This window comes from Podarcis liolepis (assembly GCF_965112155.1).
Source record: "Podarcis liolepis genome assembly, chromosome: 11".
NCBI classification, from domain to species: domain Eukaryota; kingdom Metazoa; phylum Chordata; class Lepidosauria; order Squamata; family Lacertidae; genus Podarcis; species Podarcis liolepis.
In genome coordinates this window covers 29,037,158-29,063,714 of record NC_139565.1, presented here as the reverse complement: position 1 = coordinate 29,063,714, position 26,557 = coordinate 29,037,158, and the positions used below count along the sequence as shown (strand labels likewise).

The 26,557-nt window shown below is 42.0% G+C and overlaps 2 protein-coding genes and 1 long non-coding RNA gene across 11 annotated transcripts in view; 1 reads left to right on the top strand and 2 right to left on the bottom strand.

The window, feature by feature from the left end:
• The window catches only part of MCTP1 (multiple C2 and transmembrane domain containing 1), a 175,046-nt gene extending 165,783 nt beyond the window's left edge, over positions 1-9,263 (bottom strand). For 3 of the 7 annotated variants that reach the window (XM_083465211.1, XM_083465210.1, XM_083465212.1), the window contains exon 1: positions 7,343-9,255. In XM_083465211.1, coding sequence (XP_083321337.1) covers positions 7,343-8,068 — 726 coding nt within the window. In that variant the 5' untranslated portion in view covers positions 8,069-9,255. Of the gene's footprint in view, positions 1-7,342 lie in introns of all 7 variants that reach the window. The other 4 variants (XM_083465213.1, XM_083465214.1, XM_083465215.1 and 1 more) reach the window with 3 other exon arrangements.
• Positions 9,264-13,756: 4,493 nt separating this feature from the next.
• On the bottom strand, positions 13,757-17,006 carry LOC310688770. Its single transcript, XR_014517165.1, has 3 exons — positions 16,723-17,006; positions 15,062-15,213; positions 13,757-14,299 (listed from the first exon to the last, which is right to left on the bottom strand). It is a non-coding gene; the product is annotated as an uncharacterized lncRNA (long non-coding RNA).
• A 2,238-nt stretch (positions 17,007-19,244) lies between these two features.
• Positions 19,245-26,557, top strand: part of FAM81B (family with sequence similarity 81 member B) — a 32,804-nt gene continuing 25,491 nt past the window's right edge. The window contains exons 1-3 of one of the 3 annotated variants that reach the window (XM_083465492.1): positions 19,245-19,390; positions 21,403-21,571; positions 25,166-25,236. In XM_083465492.1, the coding sequence (XP_083321618.1) occupies positions 25,193-25,236 (44 nt within the window). In that variant the 5' untranslated portion in view covers positions 19,245-19,390; positions 21,403-21,571; positions 25,166-25,192. Of the gene's footprint in view, positions 19,391-19,875; positions 20,048-21,402; positions 21,572-25,165; positions 25,237-26,557 lie in introns of those variants that run through there. The other 2 variants (XM_083465491.1, XM_083465493.1) reach the window with 2 other exon arrangements.

Below are 26,557 nucleotides of genomic sequence, written 5' to 3'. Positions count from 1 at the left end.
GGTACCTCGCAAGACGAATGCCTCGCAAGACAAAAAACTCGCTAGACGAAAGGGTTTTTTGTTTTTTGAGCTGCTTCGCAAGACGATTTTCCCTATGGGCTTGCTTCGCAAGACGGAAATGTCTTGCAGGTTTGTTTCCTTTTTCTTAACACCGCTAATACAGTTGCGACTTGACTTCGAGGAGCAACTCATAGAACGCGGTGTGGTAGCCTTTTTTGAGGTTTTTAAAGACTTTGGTGATTTTTGAAGCTTTTCCAAAACTTTCCCGACACCGTCGCAAGACGACAAAACTCACGGAACGAATTAATTTCGTCTTGCGAGGCACCACTGTACCACAGATTCACTTGTAACATCTGAGAAATGCCTCAAGGAGAATCAAGAACCAGCATCCAGAAGATTTTCTAGAGAAACAACAATGACAGCACAGTGGATTATACAAATATTAGCCAGAGTGTGGCCAAAGGGTAACTGTAGTCTACCACAGAATCCTTGTGAAAGCATGTCAGATCGCTCTTCTGCAGTACAGGAGCAAGTGGAGCAATACATTTTGCTCCCCTGTTCTCTTATATCATCCCCCCCAACAAGTCCTATTGATTTCAGAGGGAAATTGATACCTCAGACTTAGTATGATGCTTTAGCAATTTCACAAATTTATATCCTGCAAAATGAAGCAGGCACCTTCTAGATGAAATCCAATATGAAAGTTACAAAAATCACTGCTCTGGTTATTGCTATTCATTGTTCTTTTGTCCTGTGTCATTACAGTTAATACCCCTGCTTCAGACAGATGCAGTTAGACAGGTCTTTCATAAGTAAAATGAAAGCTATTTATTAATTGATTTCCTGTAAAATTTAAGCAAAGGAAACATTTTAAATGAATAAATGCCCTAAAGCAAAACGCAGCCAAGAAAGAAATATATTTTAAGAACAAACATTTGGCACAGGGATTTTTTTATCTTAATTCCCCCCCACCCAACATATTATCACAAAGAAGCAAATTGAATATTACGTTTCCAATGTGGCACTATAATTGGATCATTTTATAAAATAAAGGTATGGACAGAATAAAAAGGAACCTGTAGACAGGACTTTTTATAATGCAGCATAACATAATTAGTTAAAGCAATCTGTTCAGAACTGCAGCTATCACTCTCTCTAATAACCAAAACATGTGATTGAGTGCCAATAGGAACAGAGCCAAAAATACAGGGTCATTGTGAAACAAGAGGAAGATATCAGCATGATCAGGGAAACCATGTATGCAAACGTACTAAAAAAAATATGTTTCAGCATCTAAGGAGAATGTCCATCCAAAAACATTCCAGCGAGGCTTGAACATCCTCAGCAGTCACAGATTGTCAAACATCAGTTGGAAAAGAATACTGGAAATCCGGGTCTGAACTCTTTACAGCTTATATAACAAGGGCTGAGGAACCTTTTCATCCCAGGGGCTGCATTGTTTCTTGGCTGACCATATGAGGCTGCAGGTCAGTGGTGGCCATGGACAAAACAAACATGGGCACAACTACTCCCCCCACCCAACATAAAAATTACTTGTTTCCCCTTGTTTCTACTCCTCTATGCTTCTTCTCTCCAATGACAACCCAGGAAAAGAGCAATCATTAGTTTCAAAGGTGACATAGGAATAGCATTGCTGCCAAAGGAAATGATACCAACACAATTGATCAGGGTTGGCGGGCCACTTGGAAAGGCTTAACAAGCCAGATCAGCCCCATAAAGTGAAGGCTTCCCACACCTGACTTTTAGTATCTCAGAAGAGAGCATGGCCAACAATGGCTATGCTCTACATTCACTGTCAAAAGGCAATAATCGAAGGTGGGCAGACTGCTGTTGTGTTCACGTCCTGCTTGCAAGCTTCCCACAAAATAGAGATAGAGTCACACTGAAGCAAGAAAGATATCTCATTTAAGCCTCCAGAAACAAACCCCTCAAATTAGTCACAGGGGGCACAGAATCTGACTAGTGAAGCAGTGTTGAGGGAGGCTGTTTACTTCCCCAAGATTTTTCCTAACTACCGTAAATCCTACGCCATTTAGCTTAACTGCCCGTATATATTAGTCAAACACATTAGTCATGTACAGAACACAGCAAGTTTTGTACTGCAGTCCTATATCTGGAAGTAAACTACACTGAACTCAATGGGACTTCTGAGTAGAGGACTGCACTGTATCCGCTGATTGGCAGGCTGTCAGTTTCAGAACTACGTGCTGATTTTAAATGAGCTAGAAAGGCACATCTACTTGCAATGAAATGAGTGTTCGTGAGAAAATCTATTTATAGCTGTAACATTTTGTATGCAACATTTCACCACACTGACAAGGATCCCTGAAGAACATCCTGAAAAATACCATCATGTTCACAATTTGTTTCAGAATTCACTCTCCAAGTGTTTCATTAAGACTGAATTTCCTATGGTAGGTTAATCATGTTGGGTGGGCTTTTACTTTAAAAAAAACACAAAAAACCTCTTGGCAAATTCTTAGTTTGACAAAAATATGCATGTGCAAAAGTGAAAATTTGATGTGCAACATGCTCAGATTCAAGATCTTTCAGCTTATTGTCTCCTGTTACTGGAGCTCTACCTCCTAGCGGTTCCCTTGACTGCCATATGAAATACGCTACTTAACTCCTTTTCCATGCAACTGATTACCTCCTTTGTGTTATCTAATATCTTAGGTCATGTCAACACATGCAACAATATGGTGAGGTGAAATTCTGTGGTGATGGATTAAATTGCATCCCTTCCAAGTGCAGGTGAAGGTTTATACTCCTAAATTCTCCTGTACAAAGAAGAAATTCCATACAAATAGTCAACTACCACAATAAACAGAGAGCTAGTATACAACCACTTACTACAAATTAAAGTTCATATAAGTATCAAAATACACAAAAGTTTAAACATGCACCCCATATAAAATCAACCTTTCTGCCTTTTATATGGCACAAAAACATCTATTGGCAATGCTAATATTCTACATCAGGAATGCGAAACCTGCAGAAGTTGATGGACTCCCATGTCCTATAAGCTCCAGTCAGCATGACCAATAGTCAGGGATTACAAGAGTGGTAACATCGTGAAGGCCACAGGATCCACATATGAAGGAATGCATAACTCAGCCTCACTCTGGTGGCGCAATCTACACTGCCAACTCAGAAATCTTCTGTCTCATTCCACTGAATGCGTCGATCATAGCACGTCAACCTTGAGCACATGGCAAGGGTATTATGTAATTTTCTGCCGTGGGCTACATTAAGGTCCTAAGAGACAACACTAACAATAGCGACAAATTGAATGAAGATTGAAAGGCCAAAAATACATACATATAGAGAGACTCGTGTGTGTGTGTGTGTGTGTGTGTGTGTGTGTTTTAAAATCACAGGCAACAGAAAATGAAGACTGCCCCCTAATAGCCCAGTTGGTGGAGCATGATACTCTTAATCTCAGAGTGCTGAAGAAGCAAACTCTGGAGCCTCTATAGCAATTTACATTGGAGAGGAAGCTGTTTTGATTTCTTTGCACAAGTCCCTGAGGGGGAAAGCCAGGCATGCATCATTAAGCATGGGTGGTAAAGACTCTTTAGGATTGGAAGGTCAGGTAGGGGCTTAAGAGATCCTTGCTAAGTCATCAGTTTCCCATCCTTGCCACACACACACTCTGTAAATAAAGGATTTCTCTCGTAGGGGATGGGTGGGAATATTCCTTCCAAGGCACTACATGAGATTAATTTGTTCAGCACCCACAACTCAGAAGATTGGTTCCCAGTAAGTATTACCTTCCCGCCGGAGCGGTACCTATTTATCTAATTGCACTTTGACGTGCTTTCAAACTGCTAGGTTGGCAGGAGCAGGGACCGAGCAATGGGAGCTCACCCCGTCGTGGGGATTCGAACCGCCAACCTTCGATCGGCAAATTGAAGGTCTACTGAAGCCAAGGGAAAAACACAAATGTATAAAAAGTTGTTGCCTAAGATTATCTCTCACTTTTTCTATTTTAGAGTCTAGAGACCTCGGAATCTTGCTTCTTGAAGTTCAACTCCCATTGTTTTGACAGTGCCCTAAAGAGCTTCCAAGACACAATGCTTAGCAAGGATTTTATGCATTCAGCTATCAAGTTTTCTCCAAGAAAAAAAAAGTATGTGCACAGATGGAGCTAGTATAATTGATTTTTGTAACCACATAGGCATTAAGAGTAAACAAAAGTAGTAATAAATTATGCTCAATAGAACAGCAAGAGTGGATTCCAAAAGACAGATTATGCAACTAGTGCCATTTGTTTAGAATTGTACCCGTTATCAGGGCATAATTATGTCAAGCAAGGTGTACAAAGGATTCCCCCCCCCCAAGACAACTATCCCATAGGCTGCAAAAAGAACATTGATCTCTCATAATCCTTCTAATGAGCTTCAGCTTTTCCATCATACAAACCTACCATAACGTGCCTTCCCATTGCTATTATGCTTCCAGGACAAACTAAATTAAATGAACAGAAACATAGAAACACCACCTATTTTTTTACAACTGTTTCATCTTTAATCTTGTGTTTAGAGTGGAATTTCTAAAATCTAAAGAGAAGTGTTAAATGTATATGTACAGTTAATAAAGAAACCAACTCTGCAGCATAAATAATATGATGTAGCAAAGTAAAGGATCTTGTCTTATGCACACTTGCCTAGAAGCATGCTCCATTTCAATCAACAGAGCTAACTTCCAAGTTAATGTGCTAAGAATTAGAGCATGAGTAATAATGCTTTCAGACAGCAGCCCTCCAATTGCTACTTGAAGCATTCTAACTGACCATGAGGATCTTGTTGACATCAAGAGTTAATGGATTAAGTATATACTTCAGAAACATATAGTTTATTATACATATTTTTAGGGGAGTTGCTGAGCTTTATGCTGTTCTGGTTTATTTTATCTTGCTTTTAGAGAATTTGAATGGATAGATAGTATACAAATTTAGTGACAACTACAGCAAATAGTCTAAAAAGGAAATATCACAGATTTTAGTGTTACTTGTACATGTTATTGTGCACATAAGGTTAACAATACACTTAATTTCCAAGGCATTGTGACCAATTAATCAGGTCCTAGACCAGGATTTCCAGCGTTAATTTTTATTAATTCTTTATAGGAAACACAGGGTTGAAATCCACTCCGGGATGTAGTTTTCATTGCAAAAAATATCACGGTCCTTTTAATCTATTTTCACCTGCATAGTAATAAACAACGTCCCCACATTTCAGCCACTTACTACTGACAGTTTTCTTTCTGTAAAGAATCACATGGGGCAAAAGACATTACAAGGCAACCAAATTAATCTTAAAAATGGAGGGGGATAAGGTGGCCTTTTAAAAAAAAATCCATGTAAGTTAGCATATTGGAGTAAAAATGTTCCATGTGATTTTTCCAACAAAAGCCAACCCAAAGAAACAGATCTGTCTTTCTTCTAACACACCAGTCATTGGTTTATTTCAGGACATTTTACCCACCCAGAATACATCTAAATTTGACTCATGCTTTTTCAAGCAAAAAGTGATCCAGGGAAGCAGGTTAATGGCATGTCTACTCAGAAGTAAATCCTATTGAGTTCAGAAGGTCTTGCTCCTAAAGCGCACATGTATCACTGCCACAATATTTTTTCATGACCTGACAGTTTATAAATACTTGTATTTATAAATAAAATAACATACAAGTCAGTTGGGCGGGGAATTACCCAAATACGACTGTCATTTTTTTGCTTTATGAAGGTTAAGAATATTGTTGGCATTTAAGTGGGTATAATCCAAATTGGGAGGGGGGGAGGCAGATGTCTCTGAGGTACTGAAGGTAGTACTCCTTCTGGTTTGTGCACATTTTCTGTTTAGCTAAGGAATATTTAACCTATGGAGTACAAATATCTCCTTTTAAAAGAAATCATCTCATCTTCAAAATATTTATATATGTTGTTTCTAAAAGGGGATTGATTGTACAAGTAGATGGAACAAGTAGCCTTGCGGTTGTCTCAAAATACTGACACTACAAATTACTTTGCACATCATGCTGTTAATGTAGTTGCCTGTAAATATCAGAGTAAGTCTATATGCACTCAGTATCTCACACCAATCTCACAGTAAGCGTGAATGACATAAGTTACCTACACAGAAGCAGCATTTGTTCTCTGCATGTGTCCTGCCTGAGCCATCATTTCTTCATTCAGAGTTAGACATCAATCTTATTCAGCGCTTATTTGCTGACAAAGGCTCTGACATCATATAGGGTGGGAAAATCCAAATGCTGCAACCACTGCAAATATTCCCAACTCTAATTTACACTCTGTATCTCTCTAGTGTCAGACGTTATACATCCAAGCTAACTGCACTCCAGTAAACACACATGTAGATTAATTCAATGTCAAGACCAGTTTCCAGTGTTCAAACCTGCTGTTTAAGAAAACGAGCCAACTGCACATTCTTATGTGTACAGGTGTTAACACCTTTCACCTGCCTGGACCTTCCTACATAACCAAGTGAGTTGTTCCCAAGTTAACATCTAGTCCTTGGGCCAAGGGTGTACACTTTTTGATACACCGAGAAATTGTGGCTGGAGCAACAGCCACCAATGCACTCCTCTCCTCAAAAAAGAAAAAAAAATGACTCTCGTGGTCCTTGCCAAACCTTGCCACATTCACACACACACTGGCCCCTAGTTTGCCTACTTTGTATGGTTATAATAAAAAAATTCCTTTCAGTAGCACCTTAAAGACCAACTAAGTTAGTTCTTGGTATGAGCTTTCGTGTGCATGCACACTACTTCAGATACACTTCTGTTTCAGTGTATCTGAAGAAGTGTGCATGCACACGAAAGCTCATACCAAGAACTAACTTAGTTGGTCTTTAAGGTGCTACTGGAAGGAATTTTTTTATTTTGACTATGGCAGACCAACACGGCTACCTATCTGTAACTTGTATGGTTATGTAATACAAAAATACAACTATCTGCACACCCTTGAGTATGGATACCAATCCATGGCCAACTCAGGCCAAAGTTTCCTGTGCTCCATCTAGTACTGTCGTGGAAGTCCCGTCAGGTACTCCGGCCTATGCATGCATGGAGCAATAACTGAATTCTTTGTCCTTTCCCAATCACATTTAAAGTGAAACACAAATCCGGGTTCAGACGCGAAGCACGTGAACCTTTTAACCCTTTCCTGACCCTCATGAGACGGGGGAAAGTTGCCAAAACAAAACCATCTGCCTCCCAAACCGAAGGGGGAAACCCCGAGTATCCACGCAAGCACTGGGGAGCCAAACACCGCCCCCTCCCCTCCCCTCCCGGGACTCACCGCGGGGCTGCCGCTGCCCTCCCTGGCTCTGGCCTTGCCCCTGGTGGGCGACTCCTGCAGCAGCTGCTCCAAGCAAGCGGTGCCCGGCAGGGAGGAGCTCTTCTGGTGGGACAGGTGAGCCCCCGGCCGGGGCAGCGGCGACGGCGGGGGAAGCTCCTCCCCCTTCTCGGCTTGCGGGGGGCCATCCCCGCCGCGCCCCCTGTCGGCTCGGGCGGGGGCAGCCGGCGACGGGCAGAGCGAAGACGACGCCGAGGAGGAGGCGGCGCGCGCGTCGTCGGGGCGGCGGCCCTGAGGCGACGGCGGCTGCCCCCTGCCCTGGTGGTGGTGGTGCAGGATGTGCTCCCGCAGGCGGCGCAGCGCCGAGCCGGCCTCGCTGCTCACGGCCTCCAGGGGCTCCGCCGAGGAGCAGCAGAGGTTGGGCTGGGACGACGAGAAGACGCGGTCCAGCACGTGCTTCCTGCGCCTGAAGCCGCTCCACTTGACGGCGCCGCCGCTCAGCAAATCCCCCTTGGCCGCCGCCGGCTGTTCAAGCGGCTGCTGCTGCTCGGCTCGAGCGCGAGGAAGCGACGGCGAGGTCTCCGCACTGCGGCGCTCGGCGGCTGCCGCTTTGCCGCCTTTGCTCTTGCCGCCCAGCTGCAGGTTTCTCCACAGCCGGGCCTGGAAGGAGGAGGACGACGCCGGTTCGGGGTCGCTGGGCTTGTCCGCCGCTGCTGCCTCAGGCTCCATAACCGCCGCCGCCGCCTCCTCCTCGTCTCTTGGCCGCCGCCTCCTCCCGCTTCTCCACAAACGCCACCACCGCCGGCGTCTACTGCTGCGGAGGCAACAGCAGCAGAGCCCGGTGGAGCCTGGAGGCTTCAATCCAGGCCGGCCGAAGGAAGAGGCTGCGCGCTGGCCGCCTCAGCCCCGCGATAGGCAGCTACCTCAGCGGCGTGCCCAGGCTGCGGCTCAGGCTGGGTGCACCTCCCGCAGGGTGGCAGCCGCGAGTGGGCGCGAAAGAGGAGGAGGAGGAAGCAGCAGTCGTCGTCGCGTGAGGCGTCGCAAGCGAGCAAGGAACGCGCCTCCACCGAACTTTGTGTCTCGCGCGCCGGACTTTCCTCGCCCTCCTCGCAGCTGCTAAGTCACACGGACCGCGCAGGCTCGTGCCGGCTGACTGACGGGGCGGGGGTGGGGGAGGGTGATTAGATTAATGACAGACACGTGCGCGCTCGCTGGAGGCAGCTGGCCAAAAAGTGCGGGGGGGGGAGGAGGCGGGGAGGAGGAGGATCGCGGCGATGGGTCAGCATGGAAGATGGGCGGTCTGCAGAGCTCAGCCTTCACGGAGGTGCAAGAAGAAGAGGAGGAAGGCTCCAGGGCGGGATCAAGAGGTGCTGGGTGCAGATAAGGGGAACGAGAGACGCTGGTTTGTACTGGCCCGTAGAGGAAGGATGCATATGGAATGAGATAACCGGGAGACAAGGCTGACACGCACGACTCATGCTAGCCTACAAACCAAGTTAGAGGTTAGAAGGGGGGCTGAAAAGTGGAGCGTGAATATCGCCTCCAGGTGAAGAGGCATTTCATTTTTATCCTGTCTCTGTCACTTTCATTGGCTCCACTGGAGGCATTGGACTGGGTACCCTGCAAAAGAAAGGTGGGGAGGAGAAGGTGGGTTGGGGTCTACTGGTACTAGATCTCTGACTGATCTCTAAGGGTTTTGCTAGTTTTTTGTAGGTTTGTTTTTTTTAAGTAGATCCCACAAGCCGGAACCCTGCACAATACCAGTACGCAGGTCTGGCCCAACTTTCTTTTACTGCTGGATGTGAAGGACAATATTCTGTCCCTCTCTCGCTCTCATATATATACATATATACACACACAAACACAGCCACAAACATCAGGTTGCCTGATTAACCTTGGCGCTGTGGGTTAAACCACAGAGCCTAGGACTTGCCGATCAGAAGGTTGGAGGTTCGAATCCCTGCGACGGGGTGAGCTCCCGTTACTCAGTCCCTGCTCCTGCCAACCTAGCAGTTCGAAAACACGTCAAAGTGCAAGTAGATAAATAGGTTCTGGTTCGCCAGAAGCGGCTTAGTCATGCTGGCCACATGACCCGGAAGCTGTACGCTGGCTCCCTCGGCCAATAAAGCGAGATGAGCGTTGCAACCCCAGAGTCGGCCACAACTGGACCTAATGGTCAGGGGTCCCTTTACCTTTTTATGTTCACATTAGCAGCTTAAATCACAGCAAGGTCCTTCTCCCCCTGCCCCGCATTTCATGCCACATTTGCACAGTGCAGTTCACCTGAGAGAGGGGCCTTTGTGATGTCTTCGTTTGACCCACATGACCCTTTTGGTTGCCCCACCCCTGCAGCCTCCCAAATCCTATTTGTGGTTCTGTGATCTACACATGGACACTCATCTTCGCGTGTGCAATGGCAGTCTCAAATGTTCACATTACCGCTTACTCCACATCCTCATTTCTATTAGAACTGGTTTGAAGGGAAAACACATCAAGCAACAGTATTTGTCAATAAACTACAGGGCTGGTATGGATTGTGGCTAAAGTTGTGTGAATGTGGCTTCAAAAACTAGCAGTAGGAGCACACTGGATGCAGAGTAAGCGGTAATGTGAACATGCCCTTCTGAGGGCAGTAAGCTAGCTGAGAGGGTCAGGGCACACTATGTTTTATGTCATGAACTGCTCTGAGATCTTTGGATGAAGGGCAACATATAAATTTAATATAAAATAATAATAATATGTTGCAAACGCAGCTGCTCTGGCCACCAACATTTTGCTGCCATTCATTTGCCACTCCACCTGGTTCCTGCACTCTTTACCCACACACAGCTTTACCCACACACACCTATGCAACAGCATGCATCGCATGAGTATAGCAACATGCGCACACATATGATGCATGCCGGAGCACATGCATCATATGTGTGCCTGAACAGGTTTACCAGTCTGCCTGCTTACTTAGTTGGGAGTGTTCCCCAATGGCACTGACTAATGCATTGGTAGAAGGTGATTAGACAACACAGACAGGCTGCAAAGGATAGCATGATGCAAGAACCGGCACTGCTGGGGCACCAGGTTGGGAGGATGGGAACAGCTCGAGAGGAATGGCCAGGGGAATCAATACCCCTCTGTCTCTGTGACCCGACACATGCATTTCACTCTGCCTAATGATAGGGCCAGTCCTCAGAAACATTGCTCTGCAAGTGGTGTTTTGACAACCCAAAGCAGGTCCACTGGAACCAGGTAATTTTCAACAACCTTTGCTGAAGCAATTGAGCAAAAGCTGCCCTCTGTATCCCATATTGGATCCTGTACCATATTGGATAGCAGACACAGTTTATTTCAGTACTCTGACCAAGAGAAAAGTGGGCATCCTAGACAGAGCATTGGACTTTTACTGCAGAAATCAGAGATCAAATCATGCAGATTTTTATATGTATTTTTAAAAGCCCAATTCAATGGGGAAATGGGATGGAATTTTGATAATTGCCCCACCCCCACCCTCCTTTGCATTATATATATATATATATATATATATATATATATATATATATATATATGCAGGTTTTGGTGTCTTCGGGTGTCTTCCCGTGTAAGAGTTGGGGTGTCTAGGTGACGTTTCGACGAGGTCTCACTCGTCATCTTCAGGCTGGTGCTTTCGGCTTCTTGTTACTGGAACAGAGCTGGAACAGCTCTGTTCCAGTAACAAGAAGCCGAAAGCACCAGCCTGAAGATGACGAGTGAGACCTCGTCGAAACGTCGCCTAGACACCCCAACTCTTACACGGGAAGACACCCGAAGACACCAAAACCTGCATTCCTGTACCCGTGAAAATCTACGAAAGCATATATATATATATATATATATATATATATATATATATATATATAAAGATACGGTTTTTAATCACAATATTGAAATAGCGTGCAGTCGGTCCCTCATCACTGTTTCAACCTGAGAGTTCTAGTTTCCTATGCAGAAGCTGCCTGCAATGGAAAATGAAGGAAGCTCTTCTGCTGGTTCAGCAGCTGCAGTTCCAGCCATCTGTCAATGCAGCCAGTGGTCTGAGAACGGAGTGAAGAGAGAGACAAAGAAGAGGCAAGTTCATGTTTCAGGCCAGTCCCTCTGTCACATCCAAAGCCCACTTTGTCTTGTCCGGTGATGTAAACGGGTTATATGATTCCCAAATGACTTATCAAATGTTACATCATGCTATTCTGCCCTCAGCGCCCCCCCCTGCTGCAATCACATTTAGGAACAATGAGCCATAATGAAAAGACTATACTTTTTTATCCTCAACTTGTAGATACCAGATTCTACTGAGATTATGTTTGCCTTTTCATCTGGAGGTTGGGAAGAAATGGATGCTCAGCATTTTAATTTAGACCAAAAAGGCATGTTCTATTTATAGTAGCACAAATGTCATATTCTCTTTCATTGCACAGAAATGTGCCCAGTCTTGGATCTCCAACCTGTTCCGCATGACTGCCTTGAGCCGCTGCAATGCAAAGCCCTCTCCAGCTGTGTTTGTTTGTTTTTTTACAGGGGCCTCAGGCCGCCTGAGAGGTTTTATTTGCTCGCAAGAAATACTAGGATTTTGCAAATGGATTCTACTGCATGAAAGGAAAGGCTCGGAAATTTCAAGCAAGTGACTTCTTGTAAAACTAATTTGACTGAAATCCCCAGAACTGTGGACTTTTCTGCTACGCGTGCTGCTTCTCCGGGAGCTTTTGACTCACATTCTCTGCCTCCAGCAGTATGCTCATCTGATGTGCTCTTCCCAACTGAAGCTGCGAGTCTCTGAAAGCATTCCCTATTAATAGGAACTAAGAGGACAGCTAACTGCACCTCAGAGAGCCCACCCGCCGTTAAAGTGAAACACCAACTCAATTAGTGGGGATAGAGAAGCAGGGGTGGTATATCTACAGAGCTTCTCCCTCCTGATTTGATTCAGAATAGGTGGTTTAGCAAGGCATAGCTTATTACCCATTTTGAATGCGCTGCTCACTTTCCAGCTGACTTTTTGTGCTGTTCCACGTTGAATAGCAAAATGGAGGCAGAACTATAATACAAATTGGGTAGCCAAAAGGCAGAAATCAATATTAGCTTTGCATGTAGCTATAGGGTCAGAACGTGCTAGTTTGTGTGACAGCAGGGAATGGGAAGAAGAAAAGCGCTTTACTGACCCAAAATACAAGGGAAATGTGTTTCCCTACTTTTATGATGAGCTAGCATGCCCAAAGACAGGACTGGTGGTATAATGAGGCAAGCTGAGACACTTGCCTCAGGTGGCAAAAGTGGGAAATTGCCCCTCTTGAGGCAAAATTGCTTGTTGTTTCACCTCCTGCGGCAGCCTTGATGCCACTATAAAGCCTTTGAGGAATCTATGAGGCTGTCCACCTCACACTGAGAAAGGGCCAAGAGGGGTCCCGCCTCAGAGTGAGGCATTCTGAGGAGGTATCCAGGCAAGTGTCTGGACTGCTGCTGTTTTGCTAAGGTGGGGTTGCCATAGTTCTAGAAATGAAATTCAGGATGGAAAAGTTGTTGAACCTTTTTTTAAAAAATGAAAATCAAGGTTGTTGAGCAATCAACTTCAAAATCCTGGACATTTTGCTGATTTTCCAAAATTCCCCCCAGATGCTATTTTCGCTGGTTAAATCCCGGACATATGGCAACCTTAGCTAAGGCAAGCTAGAAATTCTTTTTAAATTTAGGGCTAAGTTTTTATCTTCATCAGAGCACAACCATACTTTAAAACATACAAAAGTTAAGATAGTGAAACAGATTAAAATGGATAAATGGACAGTTCAGTTAGAAACGAGTTCCCTGAGCAAGCTTAGCAGTCATGAAATAAAAGGAGAGGTGCTCTTGTGGACCAGGAATTGGTTCAGTATCCGGAAGCAGGGAATAGGAATATATGGACTGTTCTCTGGAGAGATGTAGGAAGTGGAATCCCCCAAGATTGGTTTTTGGGCCTGTGCTTTTAAAACTTGTTCATCAACTTTCAGTAGTTAGGGATGAGCAGTGAGTTGGCTATGTTTGCTGACAGTGCTAAATTGTTCAGAGTGTCCTGGCTCCCAACCCAAAACACACAAGCGGAGTCTCTCACTTGTAAGTGAGCAAGAGATATTTACTTAGGCTTAGCAGAAGCAGACAGGAGCCTCAAGAGCCATGGTTCAGGAGTTCAAGAGCAAGGCAAGAAGTTCAGAACTGGACAACAGCAGCAAAGGCATTTCTTACATATAATGATTTTCAGGTAACAGATACGCTATAGAGATTCAAGCTAGAACTATAAATTGAAGTATATTGAAAAAACCAGTCCTGATGCAGTTAAAACAGTTTTCGAAAAGACTTTCACTCTTGATTTTAAGTTGGAGAGAGGAGCGATGAAAGAATTGCATGATGTTCTAGTTCAAGAGCAGCAGAAGAAAACAGAGCTTTAAAAAAAGCTTTGGATATTTTCACACATTGGACTTAAATTGCCTTTGAGTCTCTCACAGGCAATTTATGTTAACACCCACAATAGGTGTTAACATACCAAGAACAGTAGAGCTACTTTAAACCTCATGTGACACTATCCTTTGCCTCCTGGTTAGGTTGACAGAAATGAGTTAATGAAGGAGACAGCAATTGTGCCACCTGCTGATTGTTGGTGTTCATTTTCTATGCAGGATAATTAGGGCAACTTCATATGTTACCTTTGCACAGTGCTTGGTACCACAAACCTGCTCCTCCATCACTGGCTCTGTCATGGGGTAGAATGGATGAACGCTTCACACCACATAAAAGAAAGATAAATGTAGAAACATTTTCTACAGTTTCCAGCACTGAAGGTTTAGAATGACACGTAATAGGCCACAAAGGGTTCAACCATAGACTTTATCCCCCTTCCTAGTAGTAGCTGGCAGAAGATGAGCCGCAGATAATTTGACTTTTAATCCTTCACTTCGTAAGCAATCTCTGCAAAAGAAGAGTCATTCTAAAGCAGACCAAAAAAAACACAAAAAACAAATCCCATCTAGTTTAGCATCCTGTCTCTCAGTGGCTAACCAGATTCCTGTAAGAAGCCTGGAAGCAGGACATAAGCACAATAGCATCTTGAAACAATTGTTAGAGCACCTCTAAACAGATTTGATTTCTGCAGTCATTGTTGTCCATCCTGTTCCAGATACAGTATGTGGGTTACTTCAGCATGCAGTGTTTCCCCACCTCAGTCAGGGCCCAGTAGGCTGAGTTCACAAATGTTCCTTCTTCCAGTTCAGAACAAAGGAAGCTTTGCTCTTCATGTCATCTAGAGGTGCTGCTCAAAACTATATTGACACGCCAAACTGGCTGTACTATACAGAGAGCTGCACCCCATGGTCTCATGCTATGTTCTACCACCATGCAACACTGCAAAAGGATCCTGTGATTATAAGGTACTTTTATTGATGCCTATAGAAGTATTGCAGTCTCTCCGGCAACAACTTGGGTTGCTCATGCAGTCAGTCTGTTTCTCAGTCCTGTAGAGCTAATGTTAAAATAAACTGGGCAGCACTTTGAAAATGCTGCTTTAAAATATGATGTTTTATCTGTTTACCCAAACTTTTTGGAAACTACCATGGAAAATTAACACAGAAATTGCCGAATATCCACAATTCTCACATTTCATTCCCCAACAGGTAAAAATCCTTAGAAAAGTGCTTATTATTTATTATTACTGCTGCTACTAATATATCTCACCCATCTTCCAAAGCATTCAGGGCGGCATTCATGGATAGAGTTTACCCCATTTTATCGTCATAAAGTGACTGCCCCACAGACACCCAGTGAGCTATACAGCTGAGGAGGGATTTGACCTTACTTCTCCCTGGACAAAGTAGGAGAACCAGAACCTGTAGGAGAAATGATACAAATGGTTAGAAGACATATACAAAGCCTATGACATTGGGGGTGTATGTGTGCAAATTGGATTAAACATTCATCAAAGCATCTATAATTTATTTACTAATGGGATCTTATTCAAAAGAATACCTAACAGGTTTTGGGGGCATGGAAAAACATTTTTGTTTAAAATTCCATTAGCTTTCAGAACTACAGGATTGCATTTTTATCCCTAATGCGTTCTTCGGAGTTCCATAACTGAGTTATTGTGCTGCAGAGCACTTATTTTTTCAGCCTTTTGGATTATTCTGTTGCGAGTTCCATTGTGATTTTGCTGCTACACATATCCTCCCCTAATACAGGAATATAATCTCAATAATTGGGGAAAAGATGCTCTCATCTTCTTAGGATTAACCTAGCTTGGAAGTAATGTTCCATCAGCATTACTGCTGTTAGCAATAAGCCTTTTGAGGATATATTGTTCAGAATGATACACTGCGTACAATAAGCATATTTGCTTTCTGTGAGCTACATGAAAACAGCAATAAAGGGAGCCGAAGAAATTCCACTTACATACCAAATTGGAACCGAAATGCAAGCTTTTATTCCTTTTGTCCCACTTGCTCAAGGTGCTGTGCATTGTTTTCTTTCCGTATACACACATACTTTATCATCAAGTCTCTGAGACAGATTAGGCTGGGAGATAGGGACTTCCCCAAGGCCAATGAGTGAGCTTCATGAGGGAGTGGGAATTAGAAGCTGGGTCTCCCCAGTCATAGTAAGAACACCACACTGGCTGTCCAAGACAATGGCAAAAGGGATGTCAGGGGAATGGCTCAGATCCTAAGCTGTTCCTCCATTCAGCAGTTGATTTCTGTTGACTCTTCACACATTATTTCCAATGGTCCCACCAACTATTAGTAGCTGACTTCCAGGGGAAGGGAATGGGGAGGCAGGAAATCCCCGTTCCCTGAAGGTGAACTCTGTTCCATTCAAAGGAGGAATATGAGCTAATAGCAATATCCATGCACAGAGCAACGTGTTGTGGTTCCAAGAAATACATTTAATTTATTGGAACTGCAACACATTGCTCTGTGCACGGATATTGCTAACTATTGGCTTGGATCTTAAACCTATTCTTCATAAAATATCATTAACGTAATAAATTCCCTAAAGGTGCTTTTTTGTAGCCTTATGGGGAGATCTTGGAGCAAAAGCTAGAAATGTATGTTTTAGAAGTGCTTTAGGTATAGATTAGTAGGGCTGCATGACTAATGAAATACCTTCCAGCTCTTTTCTCAATGTTTGTTCCAGCTGCCTGCACACTTTTCTTCCTTGTATTGGCTGGTTTGCTTGATAATGCTCTGCACATTTCTGAAAATGTAGCAATGCTGAAGAAGAGGACTGGAAGGGATCTGCCCCCCCCCCCAAAGCAGATGAGACAGGCAGCATCCACACCATTACATTTAAAGCATTCTTATACCACTTTAACAGTTATGATGTCCCCCAAATAATCCTACTTTGTTAAGGATGCTGGGAGTTGTTAGGACACCCAATATGGCCATTGGTCAGGGATGATGGAAGTTGTAATCTAGCAACATCCGGAGGACCACAAGCTCCCCATCTATGCAATACAGTGCATATTTTGTGATCTTTCCAAAGTGTCTGAAAGCCAAACATAACCACAAAGCTGTGTACTTAAAACAGGATTTGATTTTGGCATATGCAGTTGAAACTGATGTTTTCCCTTCTTGCCTGGAAAAAGGGGGTGGGTTATCAGGGCAACACTTGAGCACAATATTTCTGTTTATTATCACAATGTTTAGCAGTGGCTATATAAGTTAATTGGGGGGGGGTCTGAAAAGCAACTCTTAACCAAAAATTTAAAAGATCTTAATAGTGGAAAGGCAAAATCCCACTCTTGTTATATAATGAGAAATCATTCATTTAAACCATGTCAAAAACCTATACAATCATTTTTAATATTGTGGGAATTTAAAGTACCAAGTACAAACAGCCCATCTGTTCATTTCTAGACTAAATATATCACATGAGATTTCAAAGTACAAGGCTCAAGAGGAACAGTATGTGACTCTTTCAAACCTAAGCCAAGCCTCTAGTGACTTTCCTTGGGTACAATGGTACACAGGAGTCCATCTGTCTAGCTCTTAGCAAGTGGACCTTAAATACTATGGTATATTTTTCATATTGTCATTTTTGACAAGTACGAAAGAAAGAGGCTGCCCAACATATTTTTAAATGGTTTATTTTATAATTGGTATACATAAATATAAGTAATACATTAGACATAAAATAACCCAACAATCAATAGTTACCATATTACATTAAAAAGTGTAATTTGCCATATTTTCCTTTTTAGGCCCAGGAGAGGGCTAGACGGCTCTCAGCTGGCTTACTTCAAAATGGAGACTGATGGAATCTACACACATATAAAAAACGTTCTGAAAATGCTTTTTTAAAAGCAGTTTTAAAAATACATTGAACTTTCCATAAGGCTCACCAGCGCCATCTAGTGTCACATTGTATATTGCACTTAAAACACACTCAAAATGTTTTATTTGCAACTGTATAGCTGAGTCCACTGTCTCCATGCCTGCAATGTCCTGTGTGAGAATCCTCATCCGGCTCACATGGGGCCTGTAAAACTCCATGGAAGATTTGGGGCAGTCCGTGTTACTTTCAGCCTAAATGCTGCTCTGAGATACTTGAAGGAAGAGCAGGGTGCAAAAACATAAAGAGTCTGAAACCTAGACTGCATACACAATACACTGAAAACACTTTTTTTTGCCCCAGAGAATCCTGGGAACAGTAGCTTGTTTAGGGTACTGGAAATTGCAGCTGTGTTAGAGCTAAACGACAGCTCCCAGGTTTCCTGAAGCGGAAATGTCCTTTGCTGTAGTTTTTCCCATCACTATACAGTGGTACCTCGGGTTAAGTACTTACTTCGTTCCGGAGGTCCATTCTTAACCTGAAACTGTTCTTAACCTGAAGCACCACTTTAGCTAATGGGGCCTCCTGCTGCTGCCGCGCCGCCACAGAACGATTTCTGTTCTCATCCTGAAGCAAAGTTCTTAACCTGAGGTACTATTTCTGGGTTAGCGGAGTCTGTAACCTGAAGCATATGTAACCTGAAGCATATGCAGCCCAAGGTACCACTGTATATCCAAAGTGGGAAAATCTGCATTTCTGCCTGTTGCACAACTGTTAAAGTTTGGGGAGTCCTGTCAGGGAACATAACGGTGCTAAAGAGGTGGTTTGTTTGCTTGTTTTTAAATGTGTGCCATTTCTTTCTCTGAACTTACATCACCTGCTTTTTTATAATAAATTTTATTAGTATTTTCCACACAACAACATGAAAAATATCAAAAACTAACAATACACAAAACACAAAAACCAGCATACAAAAAAACCCCAAATCCATATCTTACAAGTTAATATAAGCACTAAAAAGAAAAACAAACATTGACTTCCACCAATCCCACAGCACCTCCTTTACCTCTCATTGTATCATCCTGTTTTCCTTATCATCTCTATCCTAGCATCTAGATATAAATCCCTCTTTCTTATCCTTTCACTTCACAAGGTTATTCCAGACTCAGCCAGATTTCTGTCCTTGAACCTTGGCTTTTAAGGTATTCATTTAGGCACTCCCATTCCCTTTTCACTCCACTTTTTGGTTTTTGTCTTATTATATCTGTCAGTTTGGCTAATTCTACATATTCACCTGCTTTAATCCTGTAAAAAAAAAAATCACCGCTTTATACCAGCTGTGGTAATAGGTGGGTGGCTATTTTGATGATTACTCTGGCCTTGGACTAAGGAGGCTATTTCCACTTTGCAAGAGGTAAACAACAGCCCTTTAGATCAAAAGGTAAAGTACAGAAATTAAAACAAGCAGATTTAAATGTTAAATCCAGCTTTCAGTGTAAAGCACACAGCCCAAAGCTTTGCCGCACATTTCCCTGTCTGAAAGTTGGCATTCTAGTTGCCTGGAGACAGAAGTAAACAAAAGTATCTTGGTGACAAGAGTGCGAAGTTTCCTGGAGCTGCCTGCTGCTGCTCTTCATGAGAAATGAAGGGGGGGGGGGAATCCATCTTCCAGGGCTTTTGTCTTTTGATTTCACCCAAAACGAAGCACAGTAGCTCCTCCAAGAAGTTTCCCACCAGGTACTGATAGTTTATCTTTTTGACATTTTTAGCAAGCTGCTAGGCAAACGAGGAACAAATGACTACAACAGTAATGAGTTCTGGGTTTGGGTTAGAAGCAGCGTTTTCTCTGGGATTGTTACTTGGAGTCAGGTGCTATGGGATTGAGACTACTAATAGGGCTGGTTAAAGGCAGAGAGAACCTGTCAGACTTGGGATAAAATGCTAGTTTTACAGCTCTGTTCTGATGATCAAAGATGGGGTGCACTCGCAGGCCTTTAAAGGTTGCGGTGGTGTTCAGAAGAGCTTATAATTATAATCCACTGCCTGAAAAACCAAACCTGTATTTATTATTGATTTATTAAAATATCTATATTCTGTATATGTGGCAAGAGGATGAATGCAGCTCAGGAACACATATCCTAGTGACTGGTGGGTATTTTGTGACTTCTTTTATTTTGTTGACTGTATTCTGTACATGTCTTTTTTTTTAATATGCAGCTTAGCTCCTTTGGGCCAAAATGTGGTACATAAAGAAATCATACCATGCCATTATACATTATACAGAAGTGGCTGGTGGTGCCCATTGGGAATGATGAGACAGAAGGCAACCGTAGGTGAAGTCACAGCCAATGACAGGCAGAGCTACCACCTGGCTGGTTGTAAGAAAGAAAGCAGGCAAGTAGAGAGATGCTGGGGTTGGTGGTGGCAGTGACCCATTTACCCTTATGAACCAGCCCCCAATGCCATGATATTAATTGTGTATGTTTACTTTTGCTCTTTGCGTAATATAATAAAATTATAAGTGGAGTAATTTCCCTGATTTTCTTCCAGTTCTGCATTCCTAAGAAACTGGATTACTTCTCCCAAGGGATTTGAATATGCTTGCTACTGAAGAATGGTGGAATTACCGTATATTAGGTAGTTTTGATGTGCTTCGAGCATCTCAAAGAAAGATCACATCTACAACATTTTGTATTGCAGAAAGTGTGTGCAAATTGCTTGGGAAATTTACGGAGTTGCCAATCCTTTTTTCACATATGATGGAGAGTGAAACTATATTGGTGAAACAAAAACAAAAAAAACTTCAGGATTATGAATAAGTGTCTTTTATGACAGTTAGTCATTCTTATGGGTTATTTAAAAAGAAGAAGAAAGCATTTAAAAAGAAGAAGAAAGCAAGAAGAAAACATGAACCTGTCAGCAACTTATGATTGAAAGCCAGAGCATTATTAGCAAAAATATCCCATCTATTTTTTCTGAGTGACTGAGAAAATTTGGCAGATAGCCATAAGGAACAAGTTAACATGCTTCAGATATTATGAGGCAGGAAAATACACTGATTATTAGAATCAAGTTAAAGCAGAAATGAATGTACAATAAGCATTAACTACAATTTAATGTACTCTGAATAATATTTATGAATTATATTGCTGGTGTATTTTGTTGCTTTTGTTGACACCCGTCTGCCTTGAGAGACATTGGATTGTGCATGATTGGATTGTGTGTGTGGGTGAAATCAAACCATTTGGTCATTTGAAGAGCGCTCATGATACAATTTTTCTGCCTAATAAAAGCTATTCTGTCTCTCCAATGGGACAGTGATATGAGTTTTTGAGAACACAGAACCTGTGGAAATGAACAATCAACTGAAGTACAGCCTTTCTCCCTGAAAATGCAAACAAGCATGCTAATAGAAGCCCCATGAAGCAATTTGCATGCATTTATTGGGAAGAGTGGTGCCAATTCTTTAAAAAGAGCTACCATGTGGAAAATCCAAAGCACATTAAATCTTATTGAGAGGGTATTAAATAATCTTTTGGAATATAGCTAAGCCCAAGGGAGAAACTTCACGCCAGTATCATAGTTTATTTCTGTATGGATAAACAAGGAACCTGGGTAGACATATCTAATAGTACTAAAGGGCATTTTTGATTCTCTGCTCAACCCCATGCAGCCATTATCGTACATACTAATTCAAATACTGTTTTGTAAGTTAAAGATTACTGTAGCACTATTTTTTACTTATACAGGTTTCCAAGTTCTGTCATGAGTCATGGAAATGGAATGTTGACCTCAAGGCATCACCGGGGAAACAGCAATGCTGTGGTTCTAAGCATCTTTCAGAATTGAACAACAGTCAAATCGCCTAAGCAGAAAGCTCCTGTTCAGTGAAGAGAGTTATGCCATCTTAAGTCTCAGGTAATCCATTTAAGGTGTTTTCTGCTTCTTGAAATCTTTGTGATATTTGTAATCGTCATGCTGTTTAATTAATTTTAGGTGTTCATTAGTTTAGGTTTCTTCCATAAATATAACTGAATTATGTTTTTGTTCTCTATCATCAAATCTTTTTATGTATCACTGCTAAGAATACTACCAAATAAAGAACAGAATGTCTGATAATAGAAATATTAGCAGTTATTAATTACAGTATGCTAGGTACTGCAGTTGGGTTTAGAACATAGACAAGATAACTTGCTATTTTAGGCTGCGATCCAAACCCCTAGTCGACAGTGCTGGGGTTTGACGGAGCAATATATTTTACTTTAACATAATATGATAAACATAATATGATAAAATTATGTCAGTTAAAGTGCCATAGGAGCATTTGATTTTTCTTAACCAAAGTAGAAAATCCAAAGGTGTCTGGGAGATAGGCTTCCTGGTTATTACTTTTAAGTGAGGAGGATGGGAAAGAGATAGCTAGCTATGGGGGACAAATTTCCGCACTAAGGGAGCTGGCATAGGACAGCCCCAGTCTCCTTCTGACATTAGATATGATGGCAGAATTCAGAAAAGGCTTTCCTTAGGGTAGTGGGTTTTATGGAGGGACAAGCTTAATTGGATACAAAGGCAAAGGGATTACCCCAACCATAGGTAACAGCATGGAAGTATGCTTCATAAGCGAAGTGAGCTAATGTGGAGTGGAAAGAACAAAGGGGGATACAGGGAGATGTACACAGAGATATAGTCAGGGGTGGAGAGCTTTAAATGTGAAGAGGGAGCGCATAGGGTTGATCTTGAAAGCCAGGAACTGGTATAGAGATCATAGTTGTGTGAGTGGTATGATCATCATAGCAGCAGGAGGAAAAAGCTGCTTTTAGTAGAAGCATTCTGAATTACGGTAATGAATTAACTATTACTTCAGTACCGCATCACTGAGCAAAATTGCACAGAGGAAGGCTGGGGAGGGGGGGAGGGGAAAAGTCATTTCATAGGACAGTTTAGTGCTGCACAAGAATTTTCCTTCTGGGAAAATAGGAACCTGCCAGACTATTATTTCATCTCTCCCAGTTCTGCCTGCTCAAAACAATATTGGCTCTCCAGACTAGTCTGAGGTGGAGGTCTTCCTCATCACCTGCAACCTGACTCTTTGAACTGGACATAGAATCATAGTTGGATGGGACTCCAAGGGTCATCTAGTTCAACCCTCTGCAATGCAGAAATCTCAACTAAAGCATCCGTGGCAGGTGGTTATCCAAGCTCTGCTTAAAAACTTCCAAGGAAGGAGAGTCCACCACCTCCCAAGGAAGACCTTTCCACTGAGAACAGCTCTGTCAGGAAGTTCTTCCTGATGTTTAGTCGGAATTTCCTTTCATGTAACTTGAAACCATTGTTTTGAGTCCTACCTTCCAGGGATTGAATTCAGGACCTTATACATGTAAACAGAGGCATAGGAAGATCAGGTGGTACCTGGTGCAGAAAATTTCTTGTCCGCCCCCCCCCCCACATTGGGGGGGGGGTTGTTTGTTTTTTGCCTGCAAAAATGGTTTTACGTTATTTCATATTTTCTTACAAAGGAATGTGGATTCTGGGCCTCTGATAACAAGTAGGCGACTATGGACAGATACTTAAATCTACAGGATGGATTGTGTTTTGGCTTGTGTTATTTTATTTATATTTATTGTTTATTTAATAAAATTTATTTTAAAAAACCTGCAAAGTGGTTTACCAAAAAACACACACCAAAAACACACACCACCACAGCAGTAAAATCAAGAAAAATTAACAATCCTACTTTAAAACATACAAAAGCTAAAATATTAAGATTAAAATTACTTCAACTTTCTAAGCATCTAGGTATGCTTGCCTAAAGAAGAATGCTTTTAGCAGGTGCCCAAAAAGAGTCTAGCAAAGGCAAGTGCTTTGTTGCAATAGGCGGGGAGTTCTAAAGTGCAGGTTCCTAATATATTTTTATTAGCTAGGTTTTGTACAGGGGAATCTATTGTCACATGCCACATTCAGACAGAATGGGAGTGAATAGAAACACAGGAAGCTGTATGATGCTGAGCCAGACCAACTGGTCCAGCTACCTCAGTATCATCTTTCTACATTGAGTGGAAGCATCTCTCCAGGATTTCAAACAAGGATATCTCCCAACCCTAGCTAGAGATGCTGAAGACTGAGCCAGGGACCTCCTTCTGCATGCAAAGCAGATGCTCTACTACTTGGTCATCCCTCAGAGGCTTGGGTGACATGGCCTGTGGGTGGATAAGTTCCATAGGACAGGGAAGGCAGATGTGACCTATCTGTTTACACTTGTTCATTTTCCATGGTCACTGGCATTCTGTCTATTGTATTTTTGCCAGCAATCCCATTTGTTGTTTCTTAATTTGTCATGCCTGATGGGGTGATTTTGTTTGATGTCAGTTCGTTACTATTTTGCATACTAATTACCTTTAAACTCAAACAAATAGAGATTGCAATACATTCTCTCCCCTTACTTGGATGAGTTACGCATATTCTCTCTCATTAAGCAGAGGCTGTTAGATCACAAATTTCAAAAACTTTACCGCACTAAGTGAAGCGTAGGTGATAACAGCAAGAACCTTTATTGAACCACAGAGCTGAACAACAGGGACAAAGCAACTGCTTATATACATTTCTGAGGGCCTGGGCCACTCCTACTCCCAATGTGATTGGCTGTCTAAACTTCCAAGCTGTGAATCTTGACTCAGAGTTTAAGGGTCAATGGCAGAGGCCCACATCCTGAAATGTTCTGTGATTGGATATCATGTATTGAATCAGAACACAGGAACTCATAATTCTTAATCCAGACTCAAGCTCAGGCAAACACAGACCACTGAATGCATAACACTAAGCCCATCTGTATGCTCATCTGTTTACTTAGGTTTGTGCCCAACTATTTTTATAATTTAGATACCCCTTTGTATCATAGTTTTTATGTTAGCCTATTCAAATGCATTCCTCTCATTTGTACTGTCTGGAAGGTTCCAAAAAATACCCTTCCAGAATAGACTTTGCTCTTGTGGTATGAATACACAAGATACAATATACCATGTAATTATGGACTGCCCCCTCTTCAACACACTTCGGAGAAACCTACTGGTGACTCTTTTAAAGCTTAAAGTATCTACTTGCAAAGAATTTGTCATCCAATGTCTGTTGACGGGTGACTATTGAGATTGTGTCAGGATAATTAGCCGAGATTTTTTAAAGTCAAATTTTAAACTACTTAACAGTTATTTAATGGTGGCCATTGAGTATTTTATGTTTTCAATGTGTCTGGATTACCAATGTTTTATGGATTTTTTTTCTCTTTTATGATTTTATTGTCTAAATTATGCCAATAAAGGCTAAATGAATAGCTGAGTGCATCCTCCATATATGAAAGCAAACTCTTTGTTTATGTGGACATTAGATTAACTGACACTGTTGGCATTTCTGCAAGCCGTTTAGTAAATGGAGGTTATATTGCCCTATAAGTGGGCTGTAGTTGGTTTGATTAGTTCATCTGAAGCTCATGATTAATAATGTTTTCTTGCCCTTGTAAAGGTCTTACAGATAATACTTCAAATAAAGATGTCAACAGAGAACACAACTGAGCCGATTAAATACCTTGACAAGTAAGTTAGTCATCTAGGATTTCCATCATTTAAGATACCATTCATTTGACATAAATTGTTAAGGCAAACAAGACTTTGTGATGATGTTCATCATTACTAAAGAATGTGACATTGCTAAGAGCTGTTGACAACATTCAATATGCAAAGTCTGTCTTTTGTTCATATTGCAGATATTTTCCTCAACTTTGTCAAAGTGTTTTAACGAGTTGATGTACAAATTCTTTATAGACAATTATTTATATCCCACTTTTCAGAATGGCTCACTTAAAAAGCAAGCAAACAAAAGTTCCATAAATCTCTCTGCAGGTTCTGATACTCTTTGGGCAATCTGAGATACCATAGTAGAAATAAAAAGCGTTTTTTAAAGTACAGTATAGCTGACCTAAAATTTGAATTTTTGAAGTCAAAGAAAACCCTCTTTGCAGGTTTTGAGAACAACCTTGAAGCATTCATGATGGCACAGCTAGAAATAAATCATAGCATGGTTCCTGATAAAAAGTAGTGAAAGCCAGAGAAAAACAAGCTGAGCTGAGCTAAAGGTACAAACCTCACACATTTCCACAGGCTGCTGTTTCTCAGGAAGCAAGGTCATTGCAGTAGGTTATCATTTACATTCTTCTCAGATACAAATTTCACAAGGTCAACAAGCATAAATAATTTGTCCATGTTTCATGTATGGGTTCCTGCAACCAGTCACTCTGACACCTGCTGTCACATTTCTCATAAGAAATATAATTAGTACAAACACAGGTAGTAAGAGTAACCAGCATTTTCCAAAGGAATGAAGTATTGGCTAGTCTGGCTATGTTTGGGTTCACTGTGTTTATATGATACAAGAATCTGATTTGGTTTCTATCTGTGAAAAACAGAACCCCTTTGCCCGTGTTGGAGGAGACTCAGCTGCATTTATTTACTTAAGCTCTGGGAGGAAAGCAGTGCTGGAAAAGAGATATGCAACTATTTGGCAGAATTTCAGTGCTCTTGAAATCATGTCCTTGAGCCCATGGAATCTGCTGGGAATGAAGCAGTTAGCTGCATGTTGTAAGGCTCATTACATGCACATTTCTAGGTCCAAATTATTTTTTGTTTATATTTGTTGCCTCTAAAGTTGTTGGCATCCGTCTGTCTCGAGAGACAATAGGGGTGAATTCAAACTTATTTTCATTCCACTTTTCAGATTGGAGCCTCAAACCAGCTGGGGATCTGTTGCTCACTTTTGCCAAAAGAGGACTTAGCTATATTGCAGGTTGCCTCTTCAATGTGGCTGACTTCCATGAGTCATTAACCTGCACCAGGTTGGTGGACAAGCCAGGATACAAGG